The sequence below is a fragment of the Mirounga angustirostris genome, unplaced genomic scaffold (genome assembly GCF_029215605.1).
Source record: "Mirounga angustirostris isolate CCGP_5_RB_7025 unplaced genomic scaffold, mMirAng1.0.hap1 SCAF_8, whole genome shotgun sequence".
In the NCBI taxonomy this organism is placed as follows: Eukaryota; Metazoa; Chordata; class Mammalia; order Carnivora; family Phocidae; genus Mirounga; species Mirounga angustirostris.
Window position 1 is genome coordinate 101,688,276 of NW_026991716.1, and position 15,212 is coordinate 101,703,487.

Sequence of the window (15,212 nt, forward strand, 5' to 3'; positions counted from 1 at the left end):
AAGGATCTAACTTAGGAACTGCCAGATGGAAGAGCTACGTAGGACAAGGTCTGGGGAAAGAGCACAGAACTTCCATGCCCTCTAGGTACGCCACTCCCTAGTACCTCCCCTTGTTCACTCATCCAGAAGCTCTTCAAACCTAGTCCTTTTGGGTTTTAATGAGGGCTTCATTACGTGGGCATGACTGATCTTAGTGATCATTAGTCAGTGAACTCAGTCTCCAGCCCCTGTCTTCTTCCCACAGGTCAGCGGGGTGGGACTGAAAGTTCTCACCCTCTAATCACAGGGTTGTGTCTCCTGGGAACCAGCCTCCAACTTCAGGTATGATTCAAAAGTCATCTCATCAATATAAAAAAGGCATCTTTATTGCTCTCATCACTTAGGAAATTCCAAGGGGTTTAGGGGCTGGGAACCAGGAACCATGGACAAAGATCGAATATATGAGAAATATATTTCTTACATCAACATTAAAAATAGAATATTTTACTAGGAAAAAAATGGGTTTATTTGGGAATAGCAGAGAATTGTAACTGGGGACATGCAAGCAATGGCAAAACCATAGGCAAGTCTGAAGAGAAGGTCAGTTTTAGGAGGAAACGGGGAAGGGTTGTTTTGAACAGAAGATCATTAAAGAAACGTCTGGGCTTGTGGCAGTTTCTTACCAGCTGCAGGCAGTGATTAGTGTGTTGTTGCTGGGACAGGGAGGGAGCTTCCTTCTTTTTTTTAAGGAGCAGGAGATAAATTTCTGTGTGAAAAGTGTCCTCCTGTGTCAAGATAAAAATATCTTCCTCCTCCCTGCCGGTTATGCAGGCTACAATGAGTCGTATGTGCATGAGAGCTAACCTCTCAAGGACTTCCAGACTCTTATTTTCAATGAGGTTTCCTTTACTTATTTTCACGTTTATAAATCATAATATTGCAGCTATTCACTGGATTAGTGGAGAAGTCATTTCAGGAGAAAAATATTGATTTTAGTTTGAACGTTTGGGGTTTGAGATGTTTGTGGGATACATAAGTGGAGATGTTCATGAGGCAGTAATCTATACTAGTCAGAAGCTCTGGAAAAAGACTTTGTCCTGCATATAAATTTTAAAGTCATTAGCTTATAGATAATAACTTAAGCCATAGAAATAGGTGAGATTGCCTGCAGAGAGGTTGTATAGCAAAAGAGAAGAATTTAGGACAGAGCCCTGAGGATCACAACTAAGGGACACATGGAGAAAAGGGTTGGTGCAAAAGAAATAGAGAAGGAACAGTCAGAGTAAAAATCCCAAGGGTACTGAAACCAAAGAAGATTTCAAGACAGTCATCTGTGTTATATGTTTTATACATGATAAATATGAGTCAACAAAATAAAGACCGAGAAGTGTCTGTAGGATTTAGCAACTAGGAGGTCCTCAGTAGCTTTGGAAAAAGCAATTTCTGTGGAGTGGTGAGTGCGAGCAGTGTGGGCAGAAACCTGGCTGCATAAAATTGATGAGTGGGTAGAGGTTAGGAGGAGACAGCAAGTGTAGACAACATTGTCAGAAGCTTCACTGGGAAGAAGAGAAAATGACTTTAATTAGAAGGCATTCCTCTGACATAAACTCAGTGGTAGCATTATTTTTTTATTTCTTTTTCTTTTTTCAGAAGAGAAAGGTTTGAACATGTCTTACATATCACGAGTTCTAGAATACATAGAGAAAAAGTTAAGAGTGTGGGAAAGGTGGAAGATGATCTCAGATTAAAGAATATATAGCTATCATTGTATCTGGGTGATGGCTGATGACTTTGGAAGCTTGGGCTTCTGAAGGTAACAAATAATCAGAATGTGAGATGTGATGGGATTAGTTTCATTGATGAGGTTGCAGTATTCGGTTAAAAACTATGGGGTCACTGGGGTCTTTGCAGTTTCTGGCTGCTTAGCTAAGGGATAAGGCAGGGTCTCTCTCTTAGGCAGCCATTGACATATAGATGTGAGTAAAATCATGGATATGGTGAGCTTATCTCAGATGTATAAAGTGACAAGGAAGGGGTCTAGAGACTGATACTTGATGGCTGGGTATAGGAATATAGGAGAAGGAGCTTAGAGAGAAGACCAAGAAGGAATCACAAGGTTAGAAGAAAACCAGGAGCATGTGGGACATGATGAGATTCACTGCTAAAATATGTTTTACAAAGAAAGGATTAGTTAATATTGTCAAAGCCTAAGATGAGGAACAAAAGCCCCATTGCAATATGGAGATCACTGATAGTCTCAATGAGTTTTGTGTGAAGTCACTGCACAAAAGCCAGATTTACTGAGGAGTGATGGATAAGTGAGAAAACTGGAATAATGAATTAGCAAGTTCGACATTTTGGCTTTGAGGGGATGATGAGAAATGGGGGGGATGACTTAGGAGCTAGAGAAGGCATCTTTTTTTAAGGTAGGAGAGACTTGAGTATGCTTGAATATCTATAGGACAAGGAAGAAGTTTTATGTATAGGAGAGAGAAGAGAAAAGTGATAATATAAGTAAAGTTTCCAACATGATACAATTGGGTTTTTTTCTCAGACAACACACTGGAAAATTTGGTTGGGAGGTCAAAGAGTAGAGTAACAGGAGAAAGAATCTAGGAGGTAAAGTCGGTTGTCTTTGTGGTTGACTCCTTAACAACCTTTAATCTCAGATGTTTAGTTTTAGCCAATCATGGTAATGTCCCTCCCCTTGCCTCAATAGTCCAGGACTGGTATTTAACCCAATCATGGTCAATGAGTAAGAGAGAAGTCTGCTCATGGGTTTCTGGAAAGGAAGACGTGGCTCCTTTCTTCTTCTGGATGTTGGTGTATTTGGGTATGACACCCAGAAATGCGATATTCTGGCAGCCCTGAGGGGAGCCAACCGAGGGCAGAACCAACTCACTGAGGCTGGCGGAGAAAGATGGAAAGAAGCTAGGTCTATGATCATACCTTCAAGACTCTGTTAACTAATTCTGGCTCCTGCCCAAACCTTAGACTTTTCTTTATACAAAGCAGTACATTTCTTACTGTGTGAGCCAATCTGAGTCAGGGTTTTCAGCTACCAGCAATTGGATATGTCCTAACAAATGCAGTGGGATTAGTTGTTCTCAAGACTTAGTACTGATGCAAGTGTGCTTGCTGGCTTCTAAGGCTCGATAATATTCATATTTTGAGATCCTATCAGAAATCTGTGGCCTTTATACTGGTTCTAAATAGAACTTTGATGCTATTTATTGTTTCTGAATTGTATAAGCCTCAGTGCTGGGTGACAGAGACATTATTTTAGGACTGAAAGCATTAGCTACAAGTAGCTAATGCTCACAGGGTCTTATGACCTTGCAAAGTTCAGCTCTAACTGAATTCACCATGGAAAAAATTGGCCTTCTGTAAGGTTTTTGGCCTTTATGAAACTTATGAACAAGCAGAGAATATGGCATGTTAAGTCTGAATCACAAAATAAGAAACTAGCAGTAGGTACAAAATTAGGAGCTCACTTGGGTTTCCAGGTAAACAAAAATATCACAACCATATTTTCATATATTTTTCAGGAAGAATAAGCAGAAATGCTTTAAAAATATAGTTTAGAAATATAAGACAAGTTGTTACTGGGTGGAGGTAGACTATTTGCCTTTTCAATATTCAATAATTCAATGTTGAAAGATAGCCAATGTGAGCTAACTTATTCCCATTCCCATTGACTTTAAACAACTCGCTGACCTGTACAACCCTACAGGGAAAGGGAAAATCTACTACATCCAGTTGAATGAATAAACTCAACCATGTTTATCACTTTTGATTTGAAAAGTGAAAAAAAAAAAAAACATATTTACTATCTTCCTTCCTTCCCTACTTTGATGCCAAAGTATGTTAACTAGAAAATGATGTCTCACTGTTTATTAATATTCTACTGCTTTATGTCATCTTAAAAGACCAGAAAGTGTTTGTTGAATTGTGGCTGAATTAATCTGTTGGGAAATTGAATGTTTATCAATGAGGAAATGATAGATATCTCTAGAGAATGGAAGCACAGTTAGCAAATTAATGAATCTTCTTGTAGATTTACTGTGAGAATTATTTGTTAGCTTAAATAAGAAACTGTTGCAACTCTTGATAGTGGCCCCTAGTCTTCCCCCTTAGCTGCAATCTTCTCAGGAAGTTGTCTTGACAACACTAAGAACTCAATTGAGAAAATATGTGTCATGGCTACACTTCTATATTTTCCTTTATTTTTGAAAAGTATCATATGATCTCACTGATATAAGAAATATTTATTTTTTTTGTCAAATTTATACCTGCACATGGTTTAAAGAGTCAAGTCCATAAGGTTTGTTAAGTAAAACAGTGTTCCTCCTCCCTTTCTACCATTTTGCCCTTCACCATAGGCAATCACTTTCCACTCTCTTAGTTGATTCTTTTATTGATTTCTCACTATGGACACTGTGGGTTTAGTTTTCTTTTTTTCCTGTCCCAGACGTACAGATATATCATTTCATTTCTCATCAATCAAATGTAGTTATAAATTTATTTAGATCAAAATTCAGTATCTGCATTATTATGGCTCAGCAAACACTGTTCAGAGCTTAGACAGTTAGTGAATTATGATTACTTTTTATCTCCTGCCTGAACAACTATTGGTTATTGCTGAAGTTAATAATTGCCATTTTCCTAAAAGTTCTTTTTACTTGTTAAATTCAATTACAAGTTTTCTACTAGTCTAAATTTACTCTCAAGAGGTTAAGGTGCATTAAGTTTTGTTTGTTTGTTTTTATGAATTTCATCTTGAAGCACTCTCCCAGGGTCTTTTGGCATTTTCCAATGTGGAATATTTGTCCTCAATGACTTGTGCACACCTGTAGTTTTGAGATCTCCCATCATCATCACAAGTATTCCCTTTGCTTCTCTCCTGTGTTGGATCCCTTTGTTCTTGTTTCTCCTTCTTCATTTAGGCTCTAGTTTTGGTGGAATACATCAACAAGTAGCTCCCCGATAAAAGGTGCATGGGAGGTAAATATTGCGAGACCTTCTATGTCTGAACGTATCTTTACCTATAGTCATAGAAGATTGATAATTTCGCTGGATATAAAATCCAAGAATGAAGATAATTTTCCCTTGGAATTCTGAAGATGGTTCCACTGTCTTCTAATTTCCACTGTTGCTATTAAGAAGACCCAAACCATTCTGGATTTTTTTTTTTTTAAGATTTTATTTATTTATTTGAGAGAGAGAATGAGATAGAGACAGAGAGAGCATGAGATGGGGGAGCGTCAGAGGGAGAAGCAGACTTCCTGCTGAGCAGGGAGCCCGATGCGAGACTCTATCCAGGGATTCCAGGATCATGACCTGAGCTGAAGGCAGTCACTTAACCAACTGAGCCACTCAGGTGCCCCATTCTGGATTTTTTTTTTCTTCTCTGGAAGCTTTAATTCTTTGTCTCCAAATTATTGGACTTTCATGATCATGTACTTGGTGTAGTTTATTGTGTTTGGCCTTTTCAGACTATTAACGCATGCTTTTTAGTTCTGAGAAACCATTGCATTATTTCATTGAAATTTCCTCCCATTTCTCTGTTCTTATGAGGAACGCCTATTTTTCAAATGCTGACCCCCTTAACTGACTTTCTGATTTTCTTGCCATTTTTCTCTTTTTTCCACTTTTTAAAAAAAATTTCTTGGTGAATTCGTTAGATTTATCTTGCAAACCATCTACTGGGCTCTTCATTCCTCCTTCAAACATTTTAATTTCTGAAAATTTATTTTGTTTTCTGAATTTTATTTTTTGTATGTATGTCATTCTGTTCTTATTTCAAGTTTTCAAAAGCTTCTCTTACTTTGTGGGGATATAGGTGATGTTTGTCAACATTATTAAGGCATATTTTGCACATCATAAAATTCACCCATATCATGCCTACAAACAATTTTTTAGTAAACTCATCTAATTGTGCAATAATCATCATAAATCAGTTTTATTTTATTATGTATTATTTATTTACTATTTACTGTTTTTTCCCCCAACTTTTAAATTATTCTCTTGCCCTTCTTTTCGGGTGCTTTGTTCAAGTCTAAGATTTGGAAATGCTGACCCTTTGTTAACAAGACCCAGCAGGAAATATAGGATCTCTTCCCTCCTCTGGCCTACCTCTGCTGAAGTTTCTTTTCCAACTATTTTCCAAAGTGGTTCACTATTTTGTATTCCCAGCAGCAATGTATCAGTGTTTCTGTTCTCCACATCTTGCCAATATTAGTAACTGTCTTTTTTATTATAGCCATCCTAGTGAGTGTGAAATGATATCTCATTGTGGTTTTAACTTACATTTCCCTGACTAATGATGTTAAGCATCTTCTTACATGCTTATTAGCCATTCATACAACTTCTTTGGTGAAATGTCTATTCAAATCTTTTGCCTATTTTTGAATGGTTAGCTTGGTTCTTATTGACTTATAAGGATTCTTTATATATCCTGGACCTGTATATCTGTATATCCTTCATTGGATGTGTGTTTTACAAATGTTTTCCTCCTGATGTTGCTTGTATTTCCAAGATTTTATTTATTATTATTTTTTTAAAAATTTTATTTATTTATTTTGCAGAGAGAGGGAGTGCGAATGGGGGGAGGAGCAGAGGCGGAGGAAGAGGGAGGGGACAAAAATATCAAGCAGACTCTGTGTCAAGCGTAGAGCCAGTCATAGGGCTCAATCTTACAACCCTGAGATCATGACCTGAGCCAAAATCAAGAGTTTTTCTTAATGATGTGTTTTGAAGCACAAAAGTTTTGAATTTTGATGAAGTTTACTTCAATTTTGTTTGTTTGTTTGTTTATGGACCGTGCTTTTAGTGTCATTCCAAAAAACTGCTTAATTCAAGGTCTCAAAGAATTTATCCGATGTGTTCACATAAAAGTTCTACTGTTTTCGATCATAGATTTATTTAATTAAGTAATTAATTAATTTTTTAACATTTTATTTATTTATTTGAGTGAGACAGCACAAGCAGAGGTAGTGGCAGAGGGAGGGAGAGACAGACCTCAAGCATGAGTGGGGGTGGGGGGAGGGGCAGAGGCAGAGGGAGAAGCAGGCTCCCCACCGAGCAGGAAGCCTGACACAGGGCTCAATCTCAGGACTCTGGGATCATGACCTGAGGTGAAGGTAGACACCTAACTGACTGAGCCACCCAGGCACCCATAGATCGTACATTTAAATATGTCTTCCAGGGCACCTCGTTGGCACAGTAGGATGGGTGCCCAACTCTTGATTTCGGCTTATATCATGATCTCAGTGTCATGAGATGGAGTTCTGCATCCAGTTCTGTGCTCAGTGGGGAGTCTGCTTGAGGATTCTCTCCTTCTGCCCCTCCCGCAGCTTGTGCTTTCTGTCTCTCAAATAAATAAATAAAATCTTAAAAAAAAAATAAATATGTCATCCACTTTGAGTTAATTTTTGTGTATGGTGTGAGGCAAAAGTCGAAGTTCATCCTTTGCATATGGATATCCAATTGTCCCAGCATCATTTATACAAAAGACTTTCCTCAATGAGTTTTCTGGGCAAATCACTCAATTGACCATAAATACAAGGACTTCTGGACTCTCAGTTCTGTTCTACTGATTTCTGTGTCTATCCTTAAGCCAGTATTGTTTCCTACGATTATGAGTCTCTTATGGTGTGTCTCCCTCTCTGATTTCATCTTGTTTTATTTTTTTCTCTCTTCTCCTATGATCCTCTGTTTTGTTTCTTAAACTCCACATATGAGTGAGGTCATATGATGATTGTCTTTCTCTGACTGATTTATTTCACTTAGCATAATACCCTCTAGTTCTATGCACGTCGTTGCAAATGGCGAGTAAATAAAGTTTTATTGAAACACAGCCATATTCATTTACCTATTGTCAATGTCTGCATTCACACTGCAACAGCAAAGTAGTTGCAACAGAGACCGTATAGCCTACAAAGCCTACAATATTTATTACTTACTCTTTTACAGAGAACATTTTTAACCCCCGCTATAGATTATTAGTAACTTTTTCCCTGCTTCTTTGTATCTGTAGTAATTCTTGGCTACTTGCTGGATGTTGTGAGTATAGGCAATAGAGATTTTGGATGATGGTATCTTTCTCAACAGAACATTAAATTTTAATCTGGAAGGCAATCATCACCTCTGTCATGTTGAGGTTTGGTTTTGGCTCTCTTAGGGCTCTCTTACTGCTATGACATGGTCCTTATACTTAGATGTGGCCTTTTTGTGAGTCTTCACCCAAAGCCTGGGAGTTCACCAAATACTCTCTATAATCACTGGGCTTAAGTACAAACCTCTGCCCTCCCAACAAAACTATGCTCTCTTTGAAATCTCTGTCCAGCTCTCCCGCTTTCTTTCCCAGGCCTCCCGAGCAATTCTCAAGAGTTGGCTCTATGTGCAATTTTCACACAGAATTTTTAGCCTCCTTCACCTAGGTTCCTCCTTTCTAGAATCCTCCCCAGCAAATCCCAGTGGTCTTTGCAACTCTAAACTCTGGGATCTCTCTCTATCCAGTGAGACTACCACTCTCTGATTGGGTACTATTTCTCTGAACTGTGGTTTGGAAATACCCTCAGGGTGAAGCTGAGATGAATATGCGGCTCATCTAATGGGCTAATGTGTTTCATTTCTTATATGTTTCTTTTCTCTAAAGGATCATGGCCTTACATTGGCTACTATCTAATATTTAATACAGCTTTTAGAATTATTCATGGGGACAGTTAATTCTAATGCCATCCACTCCATCATATCCAAATTCAGATCAATTATTTTTTTAAATACCTATTATGCCAGATTCTTTATATACATTATTGCTAGTCTGTGTGTGTCCTATAGAGTATATATTATTATCCTCATTTTTATTGATTAGAAAACTGATGCTCAGAAAGTTTTAAGAACTGATTAAAACTAACCAAGCTGAATCAATAGAGCAGGATTTGGAATTGAGATTTCTTTGGCTCCAATTTCAACCGTAACATAGTAGAATTCTGCAATAACATAGTTTTTTCCCCCAGCTAGTCACTGGCAAGTCAGTATATAAATGCCACACAAGTCAGTGTATAAATTCCACTGACAAGTCAGTATATAAATTCACTACAATTTTACTAAAACTTTTGCATTAGTATTTTTGTGAATTAAAATGTTTAGAAGGAGAGGTTATTGATATCATTAGTTAAAAATGATAAATGAGGTTTATATGAGGATTTTGCTGCCCTATTCAGAGAAAATTGATATCTGTATTTAAAATAGTGAGGTTATTGATATCATTAGTTAAAAATGATAAATGAGGTTTATATGAGGATTTTGCTGCCCTATTCAGAGAAAATTGATATCTGTACTTAAAATAGTGAGTGTTGTGTCACTGATTGTTTTAAATTATTTTAAATGTTTGAGTAAACTTTGTATTCCCTCTAAGGAATACTATTTCTTCTCTTAATTCCCACACAAATTTTGAATTTATAATGCTGTTAAACGCCTAGATAAGAGATTGTTGAAATTACATAAACTCCTCTTGCAAATGGTAAACTTAAGGATTTTCTTTGTTCCTTTTTTCTCCATGTCTTAAATGATAGAGAATGCATTTAGAATCTAATTCATATATTATCAGTTAAAAATGTTCTCTGTGGTTTTTTACACCAGACTTCTAAAGAAATTATTGTTGGGATGTCATTGCTCTGTCTCTTCTTTATGTGGAATTAAAAGTTGCAAACTTCTCCATAATATTTTCTTAAAACCGTATATAAATTTGTGTAGTAATACTCCAACAAATCAAAATAACAAATTATCATATATACTGCCAAAAAAAAAATAGTGAGTGTTTCTGGGGCATTCCTATGAAATGAATGTATCCACCCCCGCCTCCACCAATTTACATGTTGAAACCCTAATGCCCAATATGATAGTATTTGGAGGTGGGTTTTTGGGAGATAATTAGGTAATGAGGGTAAAGCCATCATAAATGGTATTAGTACCCTTATAAGAGACATGAGAGAGATGATCTTTCTCCACCGTGTGAGGATACAGCAAGAAGGTGGCCATTTGCAAACCAGGGAGAAGGCTCTCACCAGACACCGAATCTGCTGGTGCCTTGATCTTGGACTTCCCAGAACTGAGAAATAAATGTTTGTTAAGTCTATGGCATTTTGTTATAGCAGCCTAAACTGACTAAGACAGAAATCATTCACATATTTTTTGGCTAATATCTTAAGATATTAAAATAATCATGAGGAAACTGGTACTAATGAATCAGTGCCCTTATTAAATAAGGCAAGCTTTCTGTTGTCGGGGACTTACCATGTCACCATGACAGAGATATGCCATCCTATGCTTTTGGAAATGAAGCACTTGGCAAATAATACTTAGACATTTTTAACCTATCATAATGTAGTCTGACCCTGGAAAATTAGTCCTTATTCACAACTAATCACACTAATCTCTGGTGCTCCAGGTCTCTTATCAGGAAAGGTCAATTTTAAACCTACGAACAGTATTCAGAGTTTCCCCCAAAGAAATAATGTTTCCAAAACACAAAAGAAAAAAAAATTACATAAACAAACAGAAGAAGGGTGTAAAATGTGTGAACAGTCTTCGAAACCTGTTGCCTACTGTCTGTTTCCTTGCTCTGTGTGTATTTTTCATATCCACCAATACCAACTACAGACTGTCTTTAATGATGAGGTTCTGCCAATTTGACTTCCTAATTATTTTATCCATTGCTTGGATACAAATGTAAAGACCTACCCATTCTGCTCCTTTCCTGTCTCCATAAGTTTCCCACCAGGTTTGCTTTTCTTCTCTCCTGTGTGAATTCAATCATGTGAATCAAAACTCGGAAGCTCTATCATTCTAGATGCCATGTGTTTGGTAGTGTGTTTTGAGTAGACTCAACAAGACTTAGGAGAGAAAGAAAAAGAGTAAGAGAATGGCATGGGAAGAGCAGATGGGCCACTGGGCATTTGGAGTAACACAAGCAATTCCGGGCGACTGCTCAGCAATTTGGAGAGAATCATCAGTCACTTCTGGAGCATGACTGTGAAGCTTTTATCCAATACAACACGTAGGTGTAGTCTATGCAAAACAGATGAGTTAAAATGCCTGGTGACTCTGAGGACTGAAACACAGGCCAAACCCTACTCTTCCCTGAGTGGAACTGTCTTCAAAATGAGCACCATTAAAGAGGTTATAGCTGATAGTCAACCTCTGCTTCTTAAAGGAATCCAACAGAGCTACACTGGGTTAAGGGAAAATCAGATGATGTAATAGTAAGAGTGGAATGGAAATTTTGCAATAAGCACACCTGGTCAAAGAGGAGTGAACTGAACAGTGAGTGTGATCCTGGAATCCACATACCTCAGCTCAAAAACTATGTACAGATCCACAGCCTATTGTCTTCATCCCCTTACCTTTTGTTCTGAGCTCATGGAAGATGGGTTTCGAGGCCAAGGAGGCAGCAGGGAAAAGGGAAATAGGCCTTCCCCATATCTCTTGTTTAATTCCATGTCAGACCACCACTCTGACACGTATAATTTTAATACGTGTTTCCTTACCTCTCAAATGCTATTTCGCTACTTTTTAGGAGACGAGCATGAAGCACAGAATTGGAGAGTAAGAACAGACCTGAGGCTGTAACCCCTTTACAAGAAAGAAGAATGAAAACGTAAGGCTTGCAACCGCATTAGGTATTTTCTTAACAGCAGGACTGAAATTTTACATCTCTCATCTTGTTCCTCTCCCATCCTGGCTTTCTTCCTTCCTGACCGAGCGGAGAGTTAGATAATTTGGGTTCAACAGTCCATCTGGATAAATGAGCAGACACTGAAGTGCAGACACAGCACTGAGCAGTGATGTGCCAGAAACTTGCAAAAGGAAGCAAGCCAAATGTGAAGGAAGAGGGCACTGAAGCAACCAGTCAGTCATTCAAGGCAGACACGCGAAATGACCACAAACGTTGTTTTAATAGAGAGATTCCTACCATGATTTGCTGCCAGGTTGAGATGAAGTGCATTTTATTAATATCTCCTACATTTGGTGGGTCCCCCAAGGGCAAACTCATTGTGAACTATTAGATTCTTACTGCCCACGAGGTTACAAGCTTTAATCCCGTTTGCAACAATTCTTCAGAGTGTCTGGTACAAAACCGAGGTGGAAAAATCTGAGAGTGAAGGGTTCTTGAGAAAGAACAGGGCAGCGTGTTAATTATAAAAGGGAAAATGCTCTGATTTGGGTTAAGTTTTGTAGAAAAAAGACCTCAGGGATATTTCAGGTAGTAACCGGGTTTTACATAAATTGAAATATAGATTGGAGAGTTTTTTTGGACAGCTGTTTCCTCCAATGTTTGATAATTAAAAAAAAGGGGCTCCCAATATTGTTAAAGGGATGGCCACTTCTTAACCAAACAATGAATCTCATCTTTTCGTCCTCCCCTCTCCCTTTGGTTAGTCCATTCCTTCCTCGAATGTTATTTTTTTCCCCAACCCCATTCTCCTTGGCAAATCAGCAGTATTTTTTATTTGTGCATTTGGATTCAGGGGTGGTATTAGCATGCCTTTCTGTAACCATACTTACCTTTTAACCATATTCAGGGCAAATAATTCCACACGCTGCACTAAAATGGAAAAATTTTCCAAATGCCTGTCATTTTTCATAATAGGATCCCTATCCAGGCAATCTAGATAAAGGAAAACGTGAAAAATATAACTCTCTTAAGAGTCCGTTATTAACTGGAATCTGGAGCAATCGGTGTAAAAGGTGCCTGGGACAGGAAATCAGTCTTCCTTTGGGAGAAATACGGTCTCGTTTAGGTCTAAGGTTTCTGTGCCAGATTCTCAGGGGCTTTCCCTTTTGGGAGCGGAGATCTTCTGGTCAGAGCCCCGGTGAAGGAGCCGTCAGGGCCCCCTGCTGGGTGGTTTGCCTCATTTAACTCTTACACCACCACAGGGAGACACGCGTAGCCTCCGTTGCACAAAGGAGAATGTGTCTCAGAATGTAGGTACATAAATTGCTTAGGGAATCTCTGCTAATAAGTTTTAGAGGCACAATTGGAAGTCGAATCTGCCTGCGTTCCCTTCACAGCGCTACAAAACGGAGACGTTGAGTTGGTCTGACATGGCTTTTTCCAGTTTCCAGAATGAATTCTTTGTGCGAAGTTGTTTCTCCTCCAATTTCCTCCAGGCCCATTATGGTGAGTGTTGGGGTAATAGGATACTGGAGTTTGGGTTTTTAATTTGGGGCCAGAGCCTTGTCTTCGTGTCCTGGCGCTGTCCCGGGAAGGAGGTGCTAAGGTTCCGCGGTGTCGCGGCAGGAGCGGGGAGTCCCCTCCAACTAAAGAGGAACGGTCTACCCCCAGCCTCACGAAAACAATAAGCAAAACAGAACAAAACAAAACAACCATCGCAACCCCGAGCCAGGTAGGGCCTCCGGTGGACCGGGAGAGAGGGTCGGGGCAACGAGGCGCCTCGGGAGCGCCCTCTGGCGAACACGGAGCGCGCGTGTCCCCGCCCTGGCCCCCCTGCGCCGCCGCGGCGCCCCCGCCCGGCTCTCCGGGTTCACTCTCGGTCTCTCACTCCGTGAGACACAGACGGCAGCTTTCCGAGCGAGCGGGGGACAGGCTGAGGCGGCGCCAGCACAACTGCGCCGCTCGCCCGGAGAAGACCTGGGCGCCGGGAGAGAAGGCAAAGCCCGGAGCCCCATCCCCTCTCTCCGTGGGGGTCTACCGAGCCGACGGGCAGCTCGGCGGCCGTGCGCGACCCCCTTCCCGGCCACTTCGCGGGGTGTGCCAGGACTTGGGGACGCGGCTCGGGGAGAGCCGGGGCGGGAGACGGCGGCGGCGGAGAGAGGGGGCGCGCACCGGGACGGCAGAGGAGTGAGTGGCGGGCTGGGCGGCGGCGGCGGCCGTAGCCGCGGGTACCTCCCCGCCTCGCCGCTTCGCCGCTTCGCAGGCAGCACCGCCTCCCCGGGCCGCGGCCGCCCGGCCGGGTCCTCTGCGCGTTCCCGGGCCCCGAGCCGGCGCACGATGCGCCCGGCTGCGTTCTGATCGCCGCCGCGCCGCCGCCTCCGCCGCGATGATCCCCCCCGAGCCGCCGCAGCAGCAGCTGCAGCCACCACCGCCGGCCCCGCCGAACCATGTGGTGACCACCATCGAGAACCTGCCGGCCGAGGGCAGCGGTGGCGGCGGCAGCCTGTCCGCGTCCTCCCGGGCTGGCGTACGCCAGAGGATCCGCAAAGTGCTGAACAGGTGAGCGGCGGCGGGGGCGCGGGGCGAGGGCTGCGGGAGCCGGGCCCCGGGTCTTTCCCGGACCCCGGCGGCCCGGAGGCCCCTTGGGACGGAGGCGCGGCCGAGGGAGACTGAGGACACCCGGCGACGACGCGCCCCGCGCCTGCGGGGAGGCCGTGGCAGCTTTGTCCCAGAGCGGGGAGCCCTGGGGGCGCCCGGGCTGCTGGCTGGTCCGAGGCGGGAGTTCGGGGAGAGGCGGGGTTTGCTGCCCGGCTGTTGTGTGTCGGCACTCGCGTGTTGCCTCACTCCCCTTACCCATTCGGACCCCAGCTTTGCGCCCCGGGGACAGGGGGGACCCGAGGGTGGCCCGGGCGGAGGCGGGAAGTCGCGGAGCTGCGGGGATGGCGAGGAAGTCGGCGGCCTCGCACTGTCGCCTGCCCCGGCCCGCTGCCTCCCAACCTCCACGCCAGGGGATGGAGTCGTGGCGACAGCCCGAGCGGGCAGGCGGGGGACCCACTTCTGTCTGACGCCCCAGTTGCCGCTCAGACTCCTGCAAGCTGGGACCAGGGAACGGGAGGCTGGAGGCCTGGGGATCAGACCCAGGCGAAGTGCAAAAATGTTGTGAGGAGGGTGTGAGCAGGAGGGGCCCGGTTATTCCAAAGCGGGCTAAAGCCAGGGGAGGCGAGCGCAGAGCGCAGATCGGCGGCGCCTCCAGTGCTGGAATCTGCGCAGTGAATGGATCGAGGACGAGGCGTTTTAGGTTGAGAACCCGTGTTGATGTGAACATGGGTCCCCTGGTGCCCCTGACTCAACTGTTTTGTGGAAGGGACTTTTTCTACTTAAGTAACTTGAAATGGTTGAAGAGCTGACACTTACAAAAATCAGAGAATTGGTTTTGTGTGTTTTTATTTGAGTGCGTGTGTGCTTTTTTGATGCATCTGTGTGGGTAACTCTTAAGGTGCCTCTGTTCGTACAGGTTTCTGTGTGGCACTGTTTTGGGTGGCCGAGACTCCGC

The 15,212-nt window shown here is 42.3% G+C and overlaps 1 protein-coding gene across 2 annotated transcripts in view; it reads left to right on the top strand.

Moving 5' to 3' along the window:
* Window positions 1-13,527: 13,527 nt before the first annotated feature.
* The window catches only part of SLC35F1 (solute carrier family 35 member F1), a 386,351-nt gene continuing 384,666 nt past the window's right edge, over window positions 13,528-15,212 (top strand). The window contains exon 1 of one of the 2 annotated variants that reach the window (XM_045865390.3): window positions 13,528-14,218. In XM_045865390.3, the coding sequence (XP_045721346.1) occupies window positions 14,046-14,218 (173 nt within the window). In that variant the 5' untranslated portion in view covers window positions 13,528-14,045. The remainder of the gene's footprint in view (window positions 14,219-15,212) is intronic. The other variant, XM_064598044.1, reaches the window with a different exon arrangement.